The 19,055-nt window shown below is 45.7% G+C and overlaps 1 protein-coding gene across 2 annotated transcripts in view; it reads left to right on the top strand.

The window, feature by feature from the left end:
• MGAT5 (mannosyl (alpha-1,6-)-glycoprotein beta-1,6-N-acetyl-glucosaminyltransferase) overlaps positions 1-19,055 on the top strand; it is a 333,468-nt gene that overhangs the window by 120,244 nt on the left and 194,169 nt on the right. For both annotated transcript variants that reach the window (XM_015566532.1, XM_006767746.2), the window contains one exon: positions 7,270-7,434. In XM_015566532.1, coding sequence (XP_015422018.1) covers positions 7,270-7,434 — 165 coding nt within the window. The remainder of the gene's footprint in view (positions 1-7,269; positions 7,435-19,055) is intronic.

Raw genomic sequence — 19,055 nt, 5'->3', positions numbered from 1 at the left:
GGCCCCTGGTGGTCAGTGTGCTCCCACAGGGGGAGCGCCACTTAGCCAGAAGCCAGGCTCATGGCTGGCTAGTGCAGCAGCGGTGATGAGAGCCTCTCCCGCCTCCGTGGCAGGGCTAAGGATGTCCGACTGATGGCTTAGGCCTGCTCTGGGCCTAAGCCATCAGTTGGACATCCCCTGAGGGCTCCTGGACTGCGAGGAGGTGCAGTCTGGCCTGAGGGACCCCCCTCTTCCCATCCAAGTGCACAAATTCCGTTTACCAGGCCTCTAGTAAAAGAATAAATAAAAAAAAATACTCCTTACCTCCAAACCCAGATAAATTTTGATTTCCTTCCAGTCCTTTTTTTAAAATGCAGAGATATGCACATATGTGTGCATGTTTTTTTTTAAAAAAATATTTAAAAAATGTTTAAATTCATCTTTTTTGTATTTCTTCATGCCATTAGGTATTTTTAATGGCCACACACTTTTCCTTTCTCATCCATCCATTCTATAAATAGGTATTGAGCTCCTGATATTAATAACTATTGGTGGCCCTAACTGGTTTCGCTCAGTGGATAGAGCATTGGCCTGTGGACTGAAGGGTCCCAGGTTCGATTCTAGTCAAGGGCATGTACCTTGGTTGCTGGCACATCCCCAGTAGCGGGTGTGCAGGAGGCAGCTGATCTATGTTTCTCTCTCATCGATGTTTCTAACTATCCCTCTCCCTTCCTCTCTGTAAAAAATTAATAAAATATATTTTAAAAAAAACACAAGCTAGTGGTGATAATCAGGTGACAATACAGATTGCTCTCTGCCTTCCTGGAGTTTCCAATCTCGTGATGTATTCCATCATCTGAAGAAAGGGACATCATGTAATTTAATCTTTTGGCTGGGTGTTTGGTTGGGAAGTTTCCAGCCCTTATCTATAATAAATGACACTGTTCTCTTTTAGAAATAACTCTGCTTTGAATGTCCTTGTACATAATGAATGGAGTGTATTTTGGTCATTACTGCAACTGCATTCTCTTTCTCAGGAAAGGTCACTTTAAAACTAATTTAAAAATATATAACTGATGAAACTGATGTGCCTGGCAGTGGAAGGGAATGAGAGGTTGGGGTTAATTCTTTTATCATTAGCACCTTCCTTTCCCATTAACGCCCTGTGTTTGCTGGGTTCTCTGGAGCCCAAAGTGAAGCAGCTCTGTTGTTCACAGTGCCTCTCTGGGGCGCCTGGGTTGCAGAGGGATTTTCACTGGGAGCAAGCACTGATGCAAATGATTTTTGGCCGTTCAGGCAAGAGTCCTTGCTCATTATGCAGTGGGTTCTGTGCCAGGGAATCATGGCAGCTACACCTGGATTCTCAACCAAGGCTGTGCCAGGATCCTGGACATGTGGGTTCTGCAGATTCTCTTCAAATGCCTTAGGCATGGGGCTTGGCTCCACAGGTGAGCCTGGGGACCAGCAGGCCGGAGGACCACTGCCTTAGAAACATGCTCCAGGTGTAAGGTGGGACAGCATGGAGGCCCCAAGCACAGGCTTTCTTGATCATCCCTCAAGTATTGATTGACTTAATGATCTTGGAAGTCAGGGCCCACCACCCATTTTCACAGCTTCAGCTAATAGACCTATAAACCTTTTCCACTGAGGTCCTGTCTCCTTGGACTCCGGCTGTGGAGCAGAGTGTAGCCGGCAGTGGTATCCCCTTGGCTGTCCTGCTCAAGGACGTAGCAGCATCTTCCAGCCTTTCTGTTTCCCCATCCCACCCCTGCCCCGCCCCGCCCAATGTCTTGGCTTCTTGGAAGAGAAGAAGCCACCAGAGCACCTATTCTGAGGTAGTGTACATCCCACCCTTTGGAGCAGGCTAGAAAACAAAGCTCACTGTACCGAGGGGGGCATTTTCAATATTTTCAACTACTTTGATCTCATCTGTCATGTACAGTAATTTTTAGAAAGACAGTATTTTGTTAGTAATGTTGGGCTTAAATTTTTTGCTAAGGCTTTGAAACACAAACAAAATTTTAAAAGCTTGTCAGCAATTGAAAGTTGTAATCCTGCTGAGGACACATTTTATTGTTATAGTAACTGTAAAACATAATGATAAATATAAAAAGTACCATACAGGAATTAGGAGTAATATTTTCATTCTCATGTCTTTATTAAACTCTATAGAAATTATTCTTGGGTGTATAGTCTTACTGGATAAGTGGGTTATCATGAAGACTAAGATGCAAACAGAACCCGCTCTGGCATCAGTTTAAAATTGCAATAAAACTCTTAACAGTTTTTGTAGGTTTAGCTGTAAAATACAAAGGTGAGAAATCATTTCACCACCTAGAAAGGTATAATTTGTGTAGCTTCATTTCTGGGAAAATTGTTGTTTACTTGTTGGTTCATTCATTCATGCACACACTTACTGAGCACTGTAATGCGCCAGGCTGGGTGCCAGTTGGTGAGGATGCAGAGATGGGGTTGGCATCGCTTGGCCCTGGTATATTCTATTGGTAGTGTCTTTTGTCTCGTGTTGGACTGCCTTGAAATAGTGACTCGAATAGCTGCTTGAAATGAAAGTGAAGTTTTTTCCTTTCATATTGAGAGAGAGAAAAATGCCTACCCAGGTGACATGTCTAGAGTCCAAAGTTCTGGATAGTGTTATATTTCATTTTAAGGCATAAGGTGTGGAAAGGCAGATTTTAAATTATGTTTAATGTTGGATTTGCTTAAAAAACAGTGGCATCGGCAGTTGTTGAGGGCAGTTGGGATGTGATCTATCATGGCTGAAGCCCAGAGGTTACTCCCTGGCGAGTGTGTTCTGGAGCAGCAGGTCAGGGATGCTTCCGGCTGACAGGTGCGTGGTGGCTTTTTAGAGGTGATGTCGCATGGTAGATAGGAGCCTGGACCTGGATCCATTGTGGGTATGAGCCTTGGGTCTGCAGTCACCTGGAGCAAATTACTTATCCTCCCCGAGTTGTGGTTTATTCATATATAAAACAGGAGTGGGAACCACAGTACATTCCCCGTACTGTCCGGGCAGGATCAGGAGTTAGTCCCTGAGGGAAGCAGCTGACAGAGACGCTCGTTACGTGGTGGTGGTGCAGAGGGATCCCCGTGGTTAGTAGTATTGGGTTACATTTCTCATCACAAATTCCCTCATGTACACCATGTCGGAGCCCATGGCTGCCAGGGGAGGTCAATATGAAATAGGTTGCACTTGTTGGTGGACTGACTGTATTTTAAGAATTGAAGAAGAAAATCTTAGTGCTCAAGTGACAACTTCATATCCTACCTCAGGTGTGCTCCACCAATAACTGGGTTAGGGATTCTGTCTGTAGTTCTGTTGCCTTTTGACGATATAAAAGGTTACCAGCCCTTAAGTCGTAGGCTCCCATAGAAGGAGGGACGGCCTCCCTCCTGGCACTTCCCATGGTATCTGCAGTGATGTCTCTGGTGCCCACTGAACAGCAATCAGGATGTAGGTTCCCTGGGTGGCTTCTCCCATTTCCATTCACGACCCCATACACCTCTATCAGACTTCTCTCTTGGTATCTCCACAGAAGGAGGGGCAGTGGTGAAAAGAGGGTGGAGAGGAGTTGCCTAATTCAGTGGTTCTCAAATGAGGGAAATGTTACCCCCCCCCCGCCAAGGGACTTGGGCAATGTTTGGAGACATTTTTGGTTGTCATAGTGGAGGTATTGCTACCATCATTTAATGGCTAGAGCCTCGAGATGCTGCCAAACACTCCACAAATCACAGGACAGCCCCACACAACAAAGAATGATCTGGCCCAAAGTGTCAGTAAAGCTGAAGCTAAGAAACCCTGGGTTACCCCAAACGAACTAGCAGGTAATAGTGAAATGCCATTTTACACAGGGACTCCCTGGCTGGCAGGACAGGTAAAGAGGCTGGCGATGGGGGAGCTTGATGCCTTTTGTCTGAGGAGCGGTCTCTTTGTACCGGGCTCATCCATCTCTTCGTGGCACTGCAGCCTGCATCTATGTGGCTGGTCTCTGGCAGTCCTCAGAGCCTTAGAGAACCCGTGCCTGCCTCAGGTCAGCGTAAGAGCAGAGCTGGTGGCTGACTGCCACTGGCCGTGCCAGCTTGTGACATGCCTGGGACAGACTGAGTCATGCCGACTGGGACTGCAGCCGCGGAGGAGAGCCATCTGAGACTCTGGATAACGGTAAAACTTCACATCACCCATGGGGAGGTTTCTTCAGGAAGCATATTCCAGAGGAGGGTTTTATTTTTTTAAAATATATTTTATTGATTTTTCACAGAGAGAAAGGGAGAGAGATGAGAGTTAGAAACATCGATGAAAGAGAAACATCGATCAGCTGCCTCCTGCACATCTCCTACTGGGGATGTGCCCGCAACCCAGGTACATGCCCTTGGCCGGAATCGAACTTGGGACCTTTCAGTCCGCAAGCTGACGCTCTATCCACTGAGCCAAACCGGTTTCGGCGAGGGTTTTATTTTTTATTTGCATATTTAGCAGGCACTTATGTAGTGCCTGTTATGTGCCAGGAAGTTTTAAAATAGTTTATAAATGTTGAACTCTTTAGACTTCATAACTACTTTAAGAGGCAGGGTTATTATTATCATTCTTTTACAGGTAAGGAAACAGGAGTGGAGAGCGAGGACTCAAACCTAGGAACTTTGACTCCAAAGTGTGGGCCCTTAACCACATGGCCAGGGGTGGGGAACTTTTTTCCTGCCCAGGGCCATTTGGGTATTTATAACATCATCCGTGGGCCATATACAATTATCAGTTTAAAAATTAGCCTGCTGTATTTGGTCAAATATTTGCTTAACTCACCTCTAATGCTTGGAGGGGCCAGACCAAATGATTTTGTGGGCCTCATATGGTCTGTGGGCCAGACGTTCCCCACCCCTGCGCTATGCTAAAGATGAAAGACACTGAATTTCGCACTTGGTTGTTGTTGTTTTTTTCACCTTGGCTCTTGACTCGAAACTGGTCCCATTGAGGCATCGGGGAATTAGGCAGATCTGAGTTATGTCTGTAACCATGAACACATTACTTTATATCTGTGAACCTCAGTTTTTCCATCTGTAAAATGAAGTCATACCTATCTCATGGAGAATATGGACATATCATGGGATTTCATACACACACACACACACACACACACACACACACACACACTAGAAGCCCGGTGCATGAAATTTGTGCATGGGGGGCGGGGGGGCCTGCTGTTCAGTCGTTTGGTCGTCTCTCACTTACCCCTTGCTGGCCTGGTTGCCCCATGCAGTCTGCTGTTCAGTCATGTGGTTATCCCTCACTGACCCCACTGATGGCCTGGTTGCCCCACGAAGCCTGCTGTTCAGTCGTTTGTTCATCCCTCGCTAACACCTTGCTGGACTGGTTGCCCCATGCAGCCTGCTGTTCAGTCATTTGGTCGTCCCTCACTAACCTCTCTGCTGGCCTGGTTGTAAGCAGCCATCTTGTGAGGGCATGGGGGTTAATTTGCATATTACCTTTTTATTAAATAGGAGATATATATGGGCATGGCACATGGTAGGCCTTCAGAAAACGTTAGTTCTCTTCTGCCCTTCTTTGTTATAGTCAGATCTTTGGCACTATTGCCCTAAAGCCACGGACAGCTTATTGCCTTCAGGTAATATACATACTGAAGAGCAAAAATTAAGCCTGGTCAGATATTTGTTAGAATTAATGAATGAACAGACCGCTACGATCTTACCATTGTGAAGAAGTGTGATGTTCAGTGTTGGGAGAGGTGGGTGAGATCGTTCCAAGCACATCAGTCAGACTTCCTGAATCAAGATGGGGGCTCTGTTTCTGTTTGTAGTTTTTTGTCAGCTCTAGTGATGTCATCTGTGAGCCACTGAGCACACAGACTTCCATACTAATTGCATATCTGTGCCTCTGTTTTGATGAGTTTCTCTCCTGGCCTGGCAGAAGGGGGCCACCTGAGTGCTTCTAGGCCAGTGCTGGTAGGCTGTGCCTGGGGTTGGTGAGTTAACCAGGTGTGTGTTTTTTACCAGGCCAGATCAGAGCACCTGCTCAGAGTGAGTTTGCTCTGTTCCCAGCATAGAGGAAGGTAGCAGCTTCCCATTTGTCTATGTTCAGGACTTCACCACATATGCACCCACACTGTTCCTGTTCCACTGGCCCACTCCCAGTTCATAAATGAGTCTGGATTCCATCCACATGATGGGCATCCTGTTGTCCTTCTGCCTTTTCCACATGTAAAAGTCAGCATATCTTTCTTTGATTATAAGTTTCCAGAGGAGAAGGGCTAAATTCATCTCTGTGTATGTGGAAAACCTCACATACCAGCTCATCGAATGTTGATGTATACGAGGATGACATGTCTGGAGGGAAGTGTATCACTCCTACCCACAGTCAGATATGTAAGAAAGGGAGTCAGCACTTGCATGGAAGTGCCATGAGGGAATATCCCTAACATCTAAGGCAGTGCCTGGCACCCAGGAGTTGTGTGATAGTTCTTGAATGAGTGAATGCCTCTGGTCTTGAAGTATTTTTCTAAATCTGCACGCCTAGAAATCTGGGAACTGTGGCTTTTATTGTTACCATATGTAAACAACCGAAATAGAGACTGCAAAAAACTTGGGACATACTGCAGTATAGGACACTGAAATAACACCAAACTTGATCCAGAAACTACTTCAGGACCTGGCCGCCCTTGGGGATTGTCATTCTGTGCTCCAGTGAATCGTGCTATAAGGAGGAGGAATTTCACAGAGTGCTTTGGTAGGATGCTAACAGGAGTTTTCTCCATCAGCCCAGCGGCTAGAAATAATTTATGTCGTTTATTGCCCAACTTGAGTCCCAGAACAGACCACGTTGTTTTGTGCTTTCTGGACACTTGAAGATGGCCCTGTCATCTTTAAGATATGGTTTGTTGGGACAGGCCTTGGGCAGTATTGACTCTGCTACTTCTTTTTCTTTTTCTTTTTTGTTAATCCTCAGTTGAGGATATTTTTCCATTGATTTTTAGAGAGGGAGAGAGACACACACACATACATAGAGATGAGAGAGATATGTCAATTGGTTGCCTTTCGCACATGCCCTGACCAGGCCCAGGGATCGAGCCTCAACCGAGGTATATGCCCTTGACCAGAATTGAACCCGGGACCCTTCATTCCAAGGGCCAACAATCTATCCACTGAGCAACACTTACCGGGCCACTTTTCCTTCTTAATGTCAGAGAGAGGAAGACAGAGCATGTGCATTGAACACCTATTCCGTGACCAAAGAATTTTTAAACTGTGCATTTTATTTTACAGATCTGAAGAAAACTCTCGCCGTGTTGTTGGATAATATTTTGCAGCGCATTGGCAAGTTAGAGTCAAAGGTGGACACCCTTGTCATCAATGGCACAGGAACAAATTCAACCAACTCCACCACAGCTGTTCCCAGCTTGGTAGCACTTGAGAAAATTAATGTGGCAGGTAAGGAGGGCGATTCTATAGCCCGGCGTGGGTCAGCTCTTGATTTGAACTGGGAAAAGAATAAAGAAGCACAGTAGTTCTTTTCCATATAAGATAAATCCCATAAACTTGGTATGGCCCCTGTGAAGCTGAGTTTAAATTTATTTTTGAATAACAGATGTTAAAATGCTTTTATAGTCTCATCATAACGTGTGATGTCTGGTGGTTCCTATGATATATTTCACATAATGAGCTCCTAGAATTCACTTTTAATGAGAAGATTCATAGCATGGATAAATGAAATGTAGGGGTTATCTGGGAAGCGCGTCCTGGTTAGAGGGCCTTCCTCCTCCCCATTTTCATCAGACAGTTTCAAAAGTCTATTACATATGATAGACTCCCTCCTCCCTGTTGTTAAAGAAGAGCCACTGTTGCATATGCCTCCGTGTGCATATGGAGAAATAAATTCTGGAAATGGATGTAGGAAATAATGGCGCCTACCTGATCTTGGGCTGATTCTGTAGCCACTCATGGATGCCACCGTGCGGTTCCCACTGGGGTTCATTGTGTCTGGCCCCGTCTTGAAACTGGAATCTTGCATGAGAGAAGAGAAGTGGGTTAACCACAAAACCCAAATCAAACCCAGCATGTATTGTCCATAGCTCGTGTTGGACCCTTATCGCTGCCCTGGGGTTGGCCTCTGGGGCTCTGTGGTTGAGCCAGGACTTGCTCTTGTTAGGGTAACACAGTCCTTTCCTAGGGACTAGGGACAAAGAAAGGTGCTGAAAGGTTAACATCGGGTGCTTTGGGTGAATGGTATGAATACCCATTCACTACTCCTGATGGGTGGTATCCAAACCCTAGTTAGTGGATAAAATAAGTAGCTGGGCTACTTTTGAAAATCAGTTTAGCATACTCGTTGGCTTGTTTCTCACTTCCCCTTTCTTACAGAAATTCCCAGAATTAATTGGGAGAGATTCCTTTTCTTTCCCACCTCCAGTGTCAAAATATTTAATCGTTTCACATTGTACAAGCTTATTGTATTACCTGTTTGTTATGTTCTTTGCCCTTTCACAGGTTTTAAATTGCAGACTATATTTCTAATAATCCAAAGTATCTAACCAAACAGAGGTATTAAAAATAACTTTTAATTACAACACAGAGGCAGTGTCATCTAGGCCATAAATCCTATCTTCCCTGCAGTTTCCAACAGCTTCTGTAATTAGACAAGAAAACCTCCCACTGTGTTGAGCTGCTTATTAATAAACAGCACCCATGCCTCTCCAGGCTGCACTCCTCCATCCCCTCCCCAGTAGGAAAGGCTGTAGGAAAGCTCCCGTCTGATTGCTCTACCTTCCCACTGTCCTGGAGCTGGGCAGGGTGGGGCGCGCTCTCACTGACTGCTGCCTCCCACTGCCTCTGTCCTGCAGGAACTGTGTATACATGTCTGCTGTCATTCTCTCCCCTGATCAGGGATCTTACTGCCTCTGGCTGTTTTGTTTGTGAGCCAGGCTCTCAGAGAGACTTCTCCTTCTGGGCCCTAGCCCCAGAGTAGAGAATGGTGGGTAGACCTCCAGCAGTGACATAGGAGGGAGTTGGTGGCTACTTCTTCCCTGCCCTGAGTATTGAGCTAGTTTACTCAGTTATCAGATATCTCTTGAGCATATTCCCTAAGCCACTGGCTCTGAGGGGGGCTCCTGTAGCAATACCATCAGTCCTCTGTTTTCACTAACATTTAAAGAACCAAAGAGTTTTCTTTTTCCTTTGGGGAAAATGGGAGACAAGTTATGCCTTCAATAGTTAACCTCATTCTAGCTCCCTTGTGTGTGTGTGTGTGTGTGTGTGTGTGATACCTTTGATATTTTTACTGGGCAATTAGGAAAATAATACACAGGCATAAAATAATACAAACTGTGGTCACTGTAAATGGAGGTCATTGTAGAAGGCTTCTCACAGGAAGGTAAGCTTTGCAGGCAGGTAAAATTGAGGTGTTAGGGCCTCATGGAGGAGAAACAGACTAGAAATGGGCTGTGACTCCGAAGAAACTTGGAAGGAACGAGAGTAAACTAACATGGAGCAACCACCCATTAATACCAGTTATTGTTCCTGACTCTTGGGGCCACAATCTATATAGTAAAAGCCTAAGCGTCCGTTATGGAGAACAACCTGAACGACTGGTCGCTATGATGCGCACTGACCACCAGGGGCAGACACTCAACGAATGCAGAAGCTGCCCCCTGGTGGTCAGTGCGCTCCCACAGGGGGAGCAGCCATCCAGCCTAAAGCCAGGCTCACAGTTGGCAAGCACAGCAGTGGCACTAAGGAGCAGTGAGCACGAAGGAGCAGTGAGCACTAAGGAGCAGTGGCACTATGGAGCAGTGAGCACGAAGGAGCAGTGAGCACGAAGGAGCAGTGAGCACGAAGGAGCAGTGAGCACGAAGGAGCAGTGGCACTATGGAGCAGTGAGCCAAGCGGTAAGGATCGAGCAGGCAAGCAGAAAGGAGCGAGGGATCCCAGATTGTGAGAGGGATGTCCGACTTCCGACTTAGGCCCTATCCCCCTGATCTGGCAATCGGACATACCCCAAGCGGTCCTGGACTGCTAGAGGACGCAGGCTGGGCTGAGGGAGCCCCGCTCCGCCCCCCGTCCAGTGCATGAATTTCATGCACCAGGCCTCTAGTATTAAGTATAATCTTCTCAGTATCTCTGAGAAGTAAGTGGTTTCACGGGCTTCAGTGAGTTAAATATTTGGGAGAGGGGACCTTTGGTACTGGAATCCTCTGAGCTCAGCATAAGGCTGCCTAGCACCACAGAGAGAAGAGAGAGTGTGTGCTGTATCTCTTGCTTTTCTTTGTAAATCATTGCAAATGGATGAGTCTGGGGAAGTATGCTATCTTTTTTGTTGAGGTTCCTAAAGAGCTGACAGTATAGCCTGTTTAACAAGGAAATTTTTCTTTTTTTTTGGTCTGGGTGTCTATTCCTTGATTGACCTATGTATTATTTTAAAAAAGAAGAAGCTCGCCCCTCTGCATGTGTGTGTGCATATATACATCCCTTCTCTAGGCTTTGCATTGGCCACAGTGGACATAGATGTGAAATAAAGATTAAAGGAACTCTCCTTTATTTCCTTCAGAAATAAATATCTTTTCAAATAATCAGCATTTGTTTATTTGTCATGGCTATAGATTAGGGTGTGAAAAAGAAGAACAAGAACTTAAGTTCATAGTCCTAGTTCATTATCAATCCCCCATGGCTTGTGTGCCTTATGTCTGGGCCCCGGTCACACAAGTGGTCCTCCTACCCCTCTTGTCATAGCAGGAATAATAGCTCTTAAGCTGTGAGAGTTCATCTTTATAGGGTTCTAGTCCTAGGGTGTGAAGTCATTCGTTCTCCCTTTCTGCATTAAGACATGTGGTAATTGCTCAGAAGCGCTCTCTCTGGTGTGCCTTTCCTGCTTACTCCGCTGTCGCACTGCTCATGATGGTTCTGATTGCTTACTGTTGTGTCTGATTGCTTGCTGATATAGCTTCTGGTTGGCTATAAACTGCCTCTAAATTGGGTACCATAGCAATAGAAGAAGGGCTTCTTACATTTATTTTCTTTGTAGGGGCCATTAGTGTGTATGTGCATGCGTCCCCTTTCCTTTTTCTGTTTAGTTGTGTTCCATGTGGCTTTTATCCAAAATGGCTTTTCTTTCCAAATTTATCACTCTTGCGCTATTTTATTATGTGAAAGTGAATCATTCCCTTTAGAGAAATTAGGTTGAAGTGGACTTTATTAAAATCAAGAATCATATTGAACTGCATTTTGAACTCTGTTTATCTTATTGAAGAGGAAGGTGGATCAAAGAAATGAAAAAACAGATTTTTAAAAATCTCCACCCTTCAACTAATCACCATTTCTCCAGGTTTTCTCCCTGAAAGGACTTGCTTGTGCCTTTGTCAAAATTATCTGCTTTCAGAGTAACACCTTGGTTTCCCGGAAAGACTAATTCTGCTTTTCTCCAGAATGGTGATCTTAGGTTATGAAGTAGAGCGGACAGGATTGGGTCTGAGGTCCTTGGCCACAGTCTAACATGGGGGAGGTAAGAAGTACGGATGTGTGATAATGAGAATGCCTGCTGTCTAAGGACTGACAGCGCCCCCGTTTATCCTTGTTTTACCCATAGTGTCTTCTCCAAAGCTGTCCTACTGAAGGTGTTCAGTAAATCCTGCCCACATGGTTTGGCTTATGCTGTAGGGGGCGAGCATTTGGTTTTACTGCTGCAAGAGGCTTTTTACTTTTATTTTTTTTATAGTTTCTCTTCTCCATTTATACGCAAGGGGATTTGCTTGGAAGTGGGACTTGGTATCTCATTTCCCTTTCTCAGACCTCAGCCGACACCACCTAGCAGCAGGACTCTGGTTTTGTCCGGCATGACTGAGCTTCCTTCCCACAGGTGACTCTGCACGGTGGCCCTTCAGAGGACTTGATAGTTGCAATCTAGACTGGAATGGTTTGGGGGATGGGCACTCATTGCAGAGCTCTGTACCCTGTGGGGCAGGGGGCGGGGAGCATGGGTGTGTGGTGTGTGTATGGGTGCACTTATTTACTCTCAAAACCCAGTTGTTGTCCTTCAACATCAGCTGAATTACAGGCCAGCGTTGAAGGTTCTCTAAAAGGCCAACATAATGCTAGCTCCCCTTTGTGTTATGACTGCTTACAAGTGCATCGTCAGTTGAGAAACACAATCACAAAATCGAAGGTGCAGGCACAATTCAGATGGCCATTTTCTGAGACTTAGTCCAAATTGAATGTCCGCATTTTGCAAACATCAGTTGCAACATATAATATATTGTAGTGTTTGAGTTTGAAGTGCAGTGTATTTGAACTTGAATGCTCTTCTCAATAAAAAGAACCATAATTATTATTCTTACCATGTGGAGATTGAAAATGAAAACGTCCCCGCTGCTTTCCAGGGCTTGCATTTGAAAGTACCTCCCTCCCTTTGTGCTGCTAATGGGCCTTGAAATTAAGTTGCACCTGTGTGACTTCCTTGTTTGTATACCCACATTTCCAGTTGTGTTGAAGTGGCACCTGCAGTGTCCAGCCTTCCCCCCCACCCCCACCCAATGGCTCAGCAGGTGGCTTCCCCCGGATCAGGTATTGGCCAGCCAATGGCACCCCAGATGCTGGTGAGAGACAGAAGAGAGGCAAGATTTCAGGGTGCTTTCTTATTGATTGCACCAAGAAACAAATGTCTTCTTCCTATCTACCTGTCACTTTCTGTTTCGTTCTTTACAAGGGCATCAATAAATACCTGGCTACTCCTCAGAAACAATTCTTTTTCTACCTTCACCAAAAAATGTATGTCCTTGTTGGTATGGTTTTCACCTCGGATGGTCAAGGGCATTTTGGTTTTTATGAAGAAGGAGGAGAAGGGCAGGAGGAGAAAGAAGGGGGAAGTGCAGTTCAGGAGAAGTGATGCTGCCCTTTGAGCCCGTGTACTTACTGCACTGAAAGTTGACTTTGCCCCTCAGGCAACACTTGGCAATGACTGGAGATGGTTTTGGTTGCCACAACTGAGGAGATACTATTGACATCTGGTAAACAGAGGCCAGAGATGCTGCTAAACATCCTACGTGCAGTGCACAGGCCAGCCAGCTCCACAACACAGAATTATCTAGCCCCAGTGTCAGTTGTGCTGCAGCTGAGAAACCCAGATCTATAAAGTGTTGTTGGAATCTGGGATTACCACTTAAGATCAGCGCAGAAAGAGGCCTGAGACTTTGAGGTTTCCCGATAGGCCTGCTGAGACCTAAGGTCTCCTCCCCTCTTCCTTTGCAAGGGTGTTTGCAAGTCCCCAGTGCCTTCCACTTTTAGCTCTGCAACTGATCTTCCAGACCCCTAAGTGAGAGATTTTATAAACTCCCAGACTATTTTGGGATCCTGACCTTAAGAAACTCTTTTCCTAGACCCAAATTAGTAAATGTTGGCAATCTGTATTTTATGCCTGCTTATATAGAAGGTAATTATTTTTAAGGAAGAGCCACTAATTCAGAATAATGATGGTAAAATAGTCCGAGAGAGTGGATTTAAATTATACGACTGTTATAGAAGAAATTACATTGTTATTTTAAGCAAATTGTAGAATTATCCAGATATGAGAAAGTAAATTAAGTAAGTTAAGGAAAATAAGACAGGTTCCCAGAGGTCTGCATGACTGCATGGCATGCCCTGCGCAGCATATCCGGAGCAGTGCCAAAGGAGATGAGACTGGAAAGACAGGTTGGGGTTTGTGAGGAGTTTCACTGTGAAACTAGTGAGGAGTTTCTATTTTGTTCTGTAGGCAGTGACAGCTGATAAGGGTTTAAAGCAGGAACGTGGTTGATAAGATCTGTATTTTCAGAGAAAACTCAATGGCCTTGTGGAAGTGGAATGCCTTTGAGGGGGGTCATGCTGGAAGCCAGATGAGAGGAGGTTTAGTTGGCTCAGGTAGGAGAAAGCCTGAAATTGGACGTGAGGCCAAGGGAAGAGGGGTGGGTTCGAGACCATGTCAGGTGGAGCTGACCTGACGGGGACACTGGTGGACACTGGTAGGCCATGGGAAAAGGCAAGGGAGGAGGTGTCCTACGGATTTCCAAGGACACTGTTTCAAGGATGACTGTATGGAGGGAACAAGCCAACAAAGAGACAGGCCTGTGTGAAGACAGCAGCCACGTGTTAATGTGGATTTAGGGAGTATAAATGCCTTGCTGTAAGCCCTGTGGTTAGGAGTAACAGTTTAAAGGCAAATGGAACCATTGGCTCCCAGTGCTCAGGACATGAGGGTCAAGGAAAGGCTGTATTTGTGTAGCCAGGCTGCCCTGGTTCAAATCTCGGCTCCACCACTTCCTGCCTGTATCACCTTGGGCATGCTTTTGAACCTTTCTAAGGCTATTTCCTCATCTGTAAAATTGGGGAGATAATAATAGTTCCCACTTTATGGGTTGTTGTTATAAGGATTAATGAAACACATGAATAATTGAGAAAGGAGCCTGGGACAGAGTTAGTAGTACATGAGCATTTGTTAATTACAGTTTAAAAGCTACACATTTGAAATACTGGTCTAAAAATAAAAATGGTCTTCTCTAGTTATTAGAATATTATCACTAATTGTGAAAAAATTAATTAGTATTTGTGCTTCATAAATTAGAAGATATTTCTATATAATTTTATTTGAGTGCTTTAAACTTGAAGAAATTCCCAAATTGACCCTTTCTGTCAATATTCAGAGACCTTTATCATCAATACTAAAGGCTTAGCAAGGAATCCATGCATTTGTCAGTACTCTTGGTTGCAAGAGGTAAAAAACCTAACTCATACTGGCTTCAGCAGAAAGAGAATTTGAGGCTCATGTCATTGGAAGGCTCAGAAAAGGATTCTGAGTGCAGCACCGCTGCACCCAAAGGAGGACACTGTCCTGCCCTCTCCGTGGGCTTCATTGCAGGCCATCTTCATTGGTGGTGGAAATGGCCCAGGAGGCCATAGGTTTCTGGCAGCATTCTTGGGGCGGGTTCTGATTGGGGTGGCTGAGGATATATGCCTATCCATGATCCAGTCACTGTGCCAGTGACCTGAGTATGGTCCACATAGGTTATCCCAGAGCCTAGGAGAGTCCCTAAAGAGATTACAGGCCGGCAGATAAAATAGTTATGACCATGAGAGACCCTTGTCATGGTTTGGATTTCCAGCGTCTCCAGCCTGACTCTACCTTTTCTTTTTTTGAGGGTGCATAGGGCAGAGCCTCTGGAATGCTAACCTTTCTGCCCCTCCTCTCCCCTCCCGCTCTCACCCTGTTATATGCTGCTGGGAGCTAGTCGAGCCCACAGCAGGCTGTTTATTTACGCCCTTATACATTTATGTGGTTTTGTGCACAGCCTGGAAAAGCCCTTCCAATTTTATGACTAATGCTTACCATCCTTGTCAAGACTCATCTGCAGTACCATTTCTGCTTAAGAAGCCTTCCTGACACCCCTCCCACCCCAGAGGTTTCTGATGGCCTTGCTTTGTGTTCCCACAACTGCTATGTACGTTTTTGGAATTTGCCTGTCTCCATAGCCAAGCTGTAAGCTATACAAAGGCTTGGGTCAGATATGCTACATTTTCCTTTTAAACCCACCACCCAGCTGGGAGCCTGGTAAACTGGTTCTCAGTACGTGATTGTGGAGTGGCCTGCACTGCTCCCTCTGCCCACAGGTCAGGCCAGCCTCTCTCCTGGAACTCTCACCTCCACAGTGAGGGCCACACACACAGCTCTCGATTGGCAGGTCTGCCCTTGGTCTGCTGTGGCCGCTGACTGCTCTGTTGTTCACAAAGAGAATGCCTTTGCTTTACCATGCTTTCTAAAAACTGATAATTTCTTTTGTAACTTCTTAGTAGCTAATGATAAAAATGTAAGATTTTAAAACATTCTAATCAGCTACACTACATCAGAGGTTGCTCTGAATGAATAGTTCTTGTAGAAAAGAGACCGGGACCCACCATTCTTAGTGCCTTTGGACTAATTTACTGACCCTTCAAGGAGCGCATGCCTTTCTTCATTTCCCTGTGGGGATTGCTCCTCCTCCTCAGCAGTCTGAAAGGAAACAGCGGAAAGAACAGAGTCCTTTGGGAGCTGGCCGGGGAACTTGGGAAGAATCTGCTGTCATTTATGAAAATGCCTCTCCACAGGCTGTTCTGTGGATCGGAGATAGGGACACACTGAAGTTAGACTTGTTTGTTGTCATCAGAAGGCGACAGATTCCACTTGCTCTAATTTGGCTTAATGAGGCAGCATATACAGTTGTGTTATCAGCTTGCATATGGTATTGATTCAATAGATGCTCCATAGCGACAGCGGAGCATATGTTTCCCACAGACAGGCCTGCCTTTCCGTGTCCTCCTTTACCTGGTTCCATTGACACCTATTTCAATAGGCTCATTCTAGAGCCTGCGAGTTAAAACTTCAGGTCAGCCTTATAATTAAAGCTGCTTGGCTGGGAGCCGGGGAATTGTCTGTCTCTGTGTTGTAGAAACGGCTTTTAGGTGCATGGGCTTTTGAGGGATTTTATTTTAAGCTCCGCTTTTGACTTTGCATAGCCACAGCCTCTAAAATTAGGTGACCTACATGAAAATCAGGTGCTAGTTTTTGTTGTTTTCCTTTTTTCATTATACAGTGGGGCCTTGACTTATGAGTTTAATTTGTTCCGAGACCGAGCTCGTTAACTCAAATTACTCTGTCAACTCAATGCAAAAAATCTGCTGAGAGACAGCTGGTATCTCAAAAAACTCGTTAGTCGAGACACTCGTAAGTCAAGGCCCCACTGTATCTCAGAAAAAGAAGAGATAAAGTGTATGTGGCGAAGGTGGGTTTAAACATGAAGAGAACAGGAATCCCATTGGACATGTGATAGAAAGGGGCCCACCACCCCTCCGTTGGGGCAGCAGCCCTGACCCTCATTGCAGCCTCCTTCCTCTTGGCCGTCGGACCTCAGCAAGTCTCTGTGTGTGATCGCAGCCTCAAGTCCATGGATAACAAGCCGAGGGCCCAATGCGGTGACAGAGCCGGCAGAGGGACTGTGTCCGGGTGGATAGAGGGTATAAACTGCATTTTGATTTGCTTGAGTTGGCCAGCTACACTATTAGCTGGTTTTAAATCTGCCTTATTGTTTTCTGCTGGTGAGCTTTTCAAGTCAACAAATACAGTGGGACTTTTTACGCTGTCTTCCTGGAACTGGGCTCTTGAAACAGTTATAGTGGAAGAGCCACCGTAGCATACCCATGGTGGGGCTTATGCTAATGTTTCCCCTGTCAACCAGCAGCCATAGGATTGTGGTTTGTTCAGACACAGACTCTGGACCCTGTCCGCCGGGGTCTAGATCCCAGCTCTGCCACCTCATAGCCATGTGCCCTTAGATAAACCCAGTGTCCTCTTCTACCAATGGGAACAAGCTACCGTGCTGTGGTATTGTTGCGAGGACTATGAGTTAATACGTGGAAACCACTCAAGACCAGGCACAAAACAACAGCTCAGTACATTTGGGCCCTTGGACATGCACGTCCTGAGGACCCAGTCCTGGGTCTGACCTGTGGGCTCGGCCTATCACGGATGACCAGTGCTTGATGCGTGTGTATACTACCCAGTCCCAGTGCTGTATTTTAGAGAAAACTGCCTGAGAAGAGGGGATTTCTGGAAGCCACCTGACGCTCACAGGCTGGCCCTGGCCTTGGGCATCAGACCATTTTGAGCAGAACTCCTGGTGCCCTGATTTGCCCACTGTTGGTATTTTATTTGCCATCACAGGCCTCAGCTCCATTCTCTGTACAAGGAAGATAGTGATGCCAACAATTTCTTCTTGTGCCAGTGAGGATGCCATGTGATAATGTGTATTAAGTGCCTAGCAGGCCTCTTCTACACACTGACCTATAGATCCTGCCCTCTAGTTAATCCCTTGTTAGAAATATACTAGTAACATGGCAAACACTACAACCAACACTGTCTGTGGGGGTGCCAGGCCTTTGCCAAGCAGTGGAGGTGCAGCCCGGTGAGGAGCTGGGCTCCTGCTGAGAACAGGGCTCACCTTGCAGGGGAGGAGACAGGAGAGAGTAATGGCAGTGCTCACCATGCCTTCCTGACCACCTAGAGCTCCCTTATCCTTGTCCAGAAGGACCTGTTGTTTTTGCTGACCTTTTGACCTTGGGACTGACCTTTAAAGTCTGCAGCCCTCTGGGGATGGGGATAGGAATGACTGATAGGAGTTGGTGAGAAGGAATTTCACTGTCACACAGTGGAAGTGTATGCCTTGTCACAGCCAGCTGCAGCAGTCTGGGAACCGTGCCTGACCCCTCACCCTACCTTCTCACTCCTAGGAGGGAGGGGAAGTTTTGTGGGTGGAGTGTAGCTCTTAAGGGAAGGCAGTCATTAACCTGTCTAAACTTTATGCTAATAGAACTTTCTCAATAATTGCTTTCATTAAGTATGGTTAATACGAGAAGTTCAAGCTATATGAAGATTAGCAGAAGAACAAAGTAAATATTGAAGAATTTATTTCAGGGTGCATTGCAGTGGGGCAAAGAGAAGATTAGTAAAAGCTGAATCTAATGGTATCTGACACCTGCAATGCAATGGAGCACTTGGCTGGAGTTCCAGTGGCTTCAGGGGAGGCGGGTGGGTGTCCTTCGGGGACCGTGATGAGCTCTGTTCTTTCCTTACATTCCTTACAAAGTAACATGGTAACGAGGAGAATCTGCCTTCCCTGTACTAGCAGGAGTGCTCAGAGGATTGAGAAGGTGGCTGCTGGCCTGTGGCTGGGCCATGTTGGAGGACTGTGGCTCCCTGAGGACAGAGAGCCATCAGTGGCAGCTGAGTTGGCCGGAAGAGCCTGTGATGAGTGTGTGTCTGTGGCCTGAGCATGCTAATCTGTCATCCAAGGGTGCCATGGATTAATTCAGCCATGGTTTTCATGTCTTCAGGCTGTCAGTGACCAAAAGGGGCCATAACGCTGCCTTTGAATTTATATAGTAGTAGGGTAGAATTTTCAAAAGAAAAGACTTTATAAACCAAAATTTTCTATATTATAAAAAAGATAAAATTTTACTGCTTAGAAATTTAGAAATTATAGCTAAGCAAAAAGATGAAAATA

The sequence above is a fragment of the Myotis davidii genome, unplaced genomic scaffold (assembly GCF_000327345.1).
Source record: "Myotis davidii unplaced genomic scaffold, ASM32734v1 scaffold923, whole genome shotgun sequence".
Taxonomy (NCBI): Eukaryota; Metazoa; Chordata; class Mammalia; order Chiroptera; family Vespertilionidae; genus Myotis; species Myotis davidii.
This window is presented reverse-complemented; position numbering and strand designations above follow the sequence as displayed.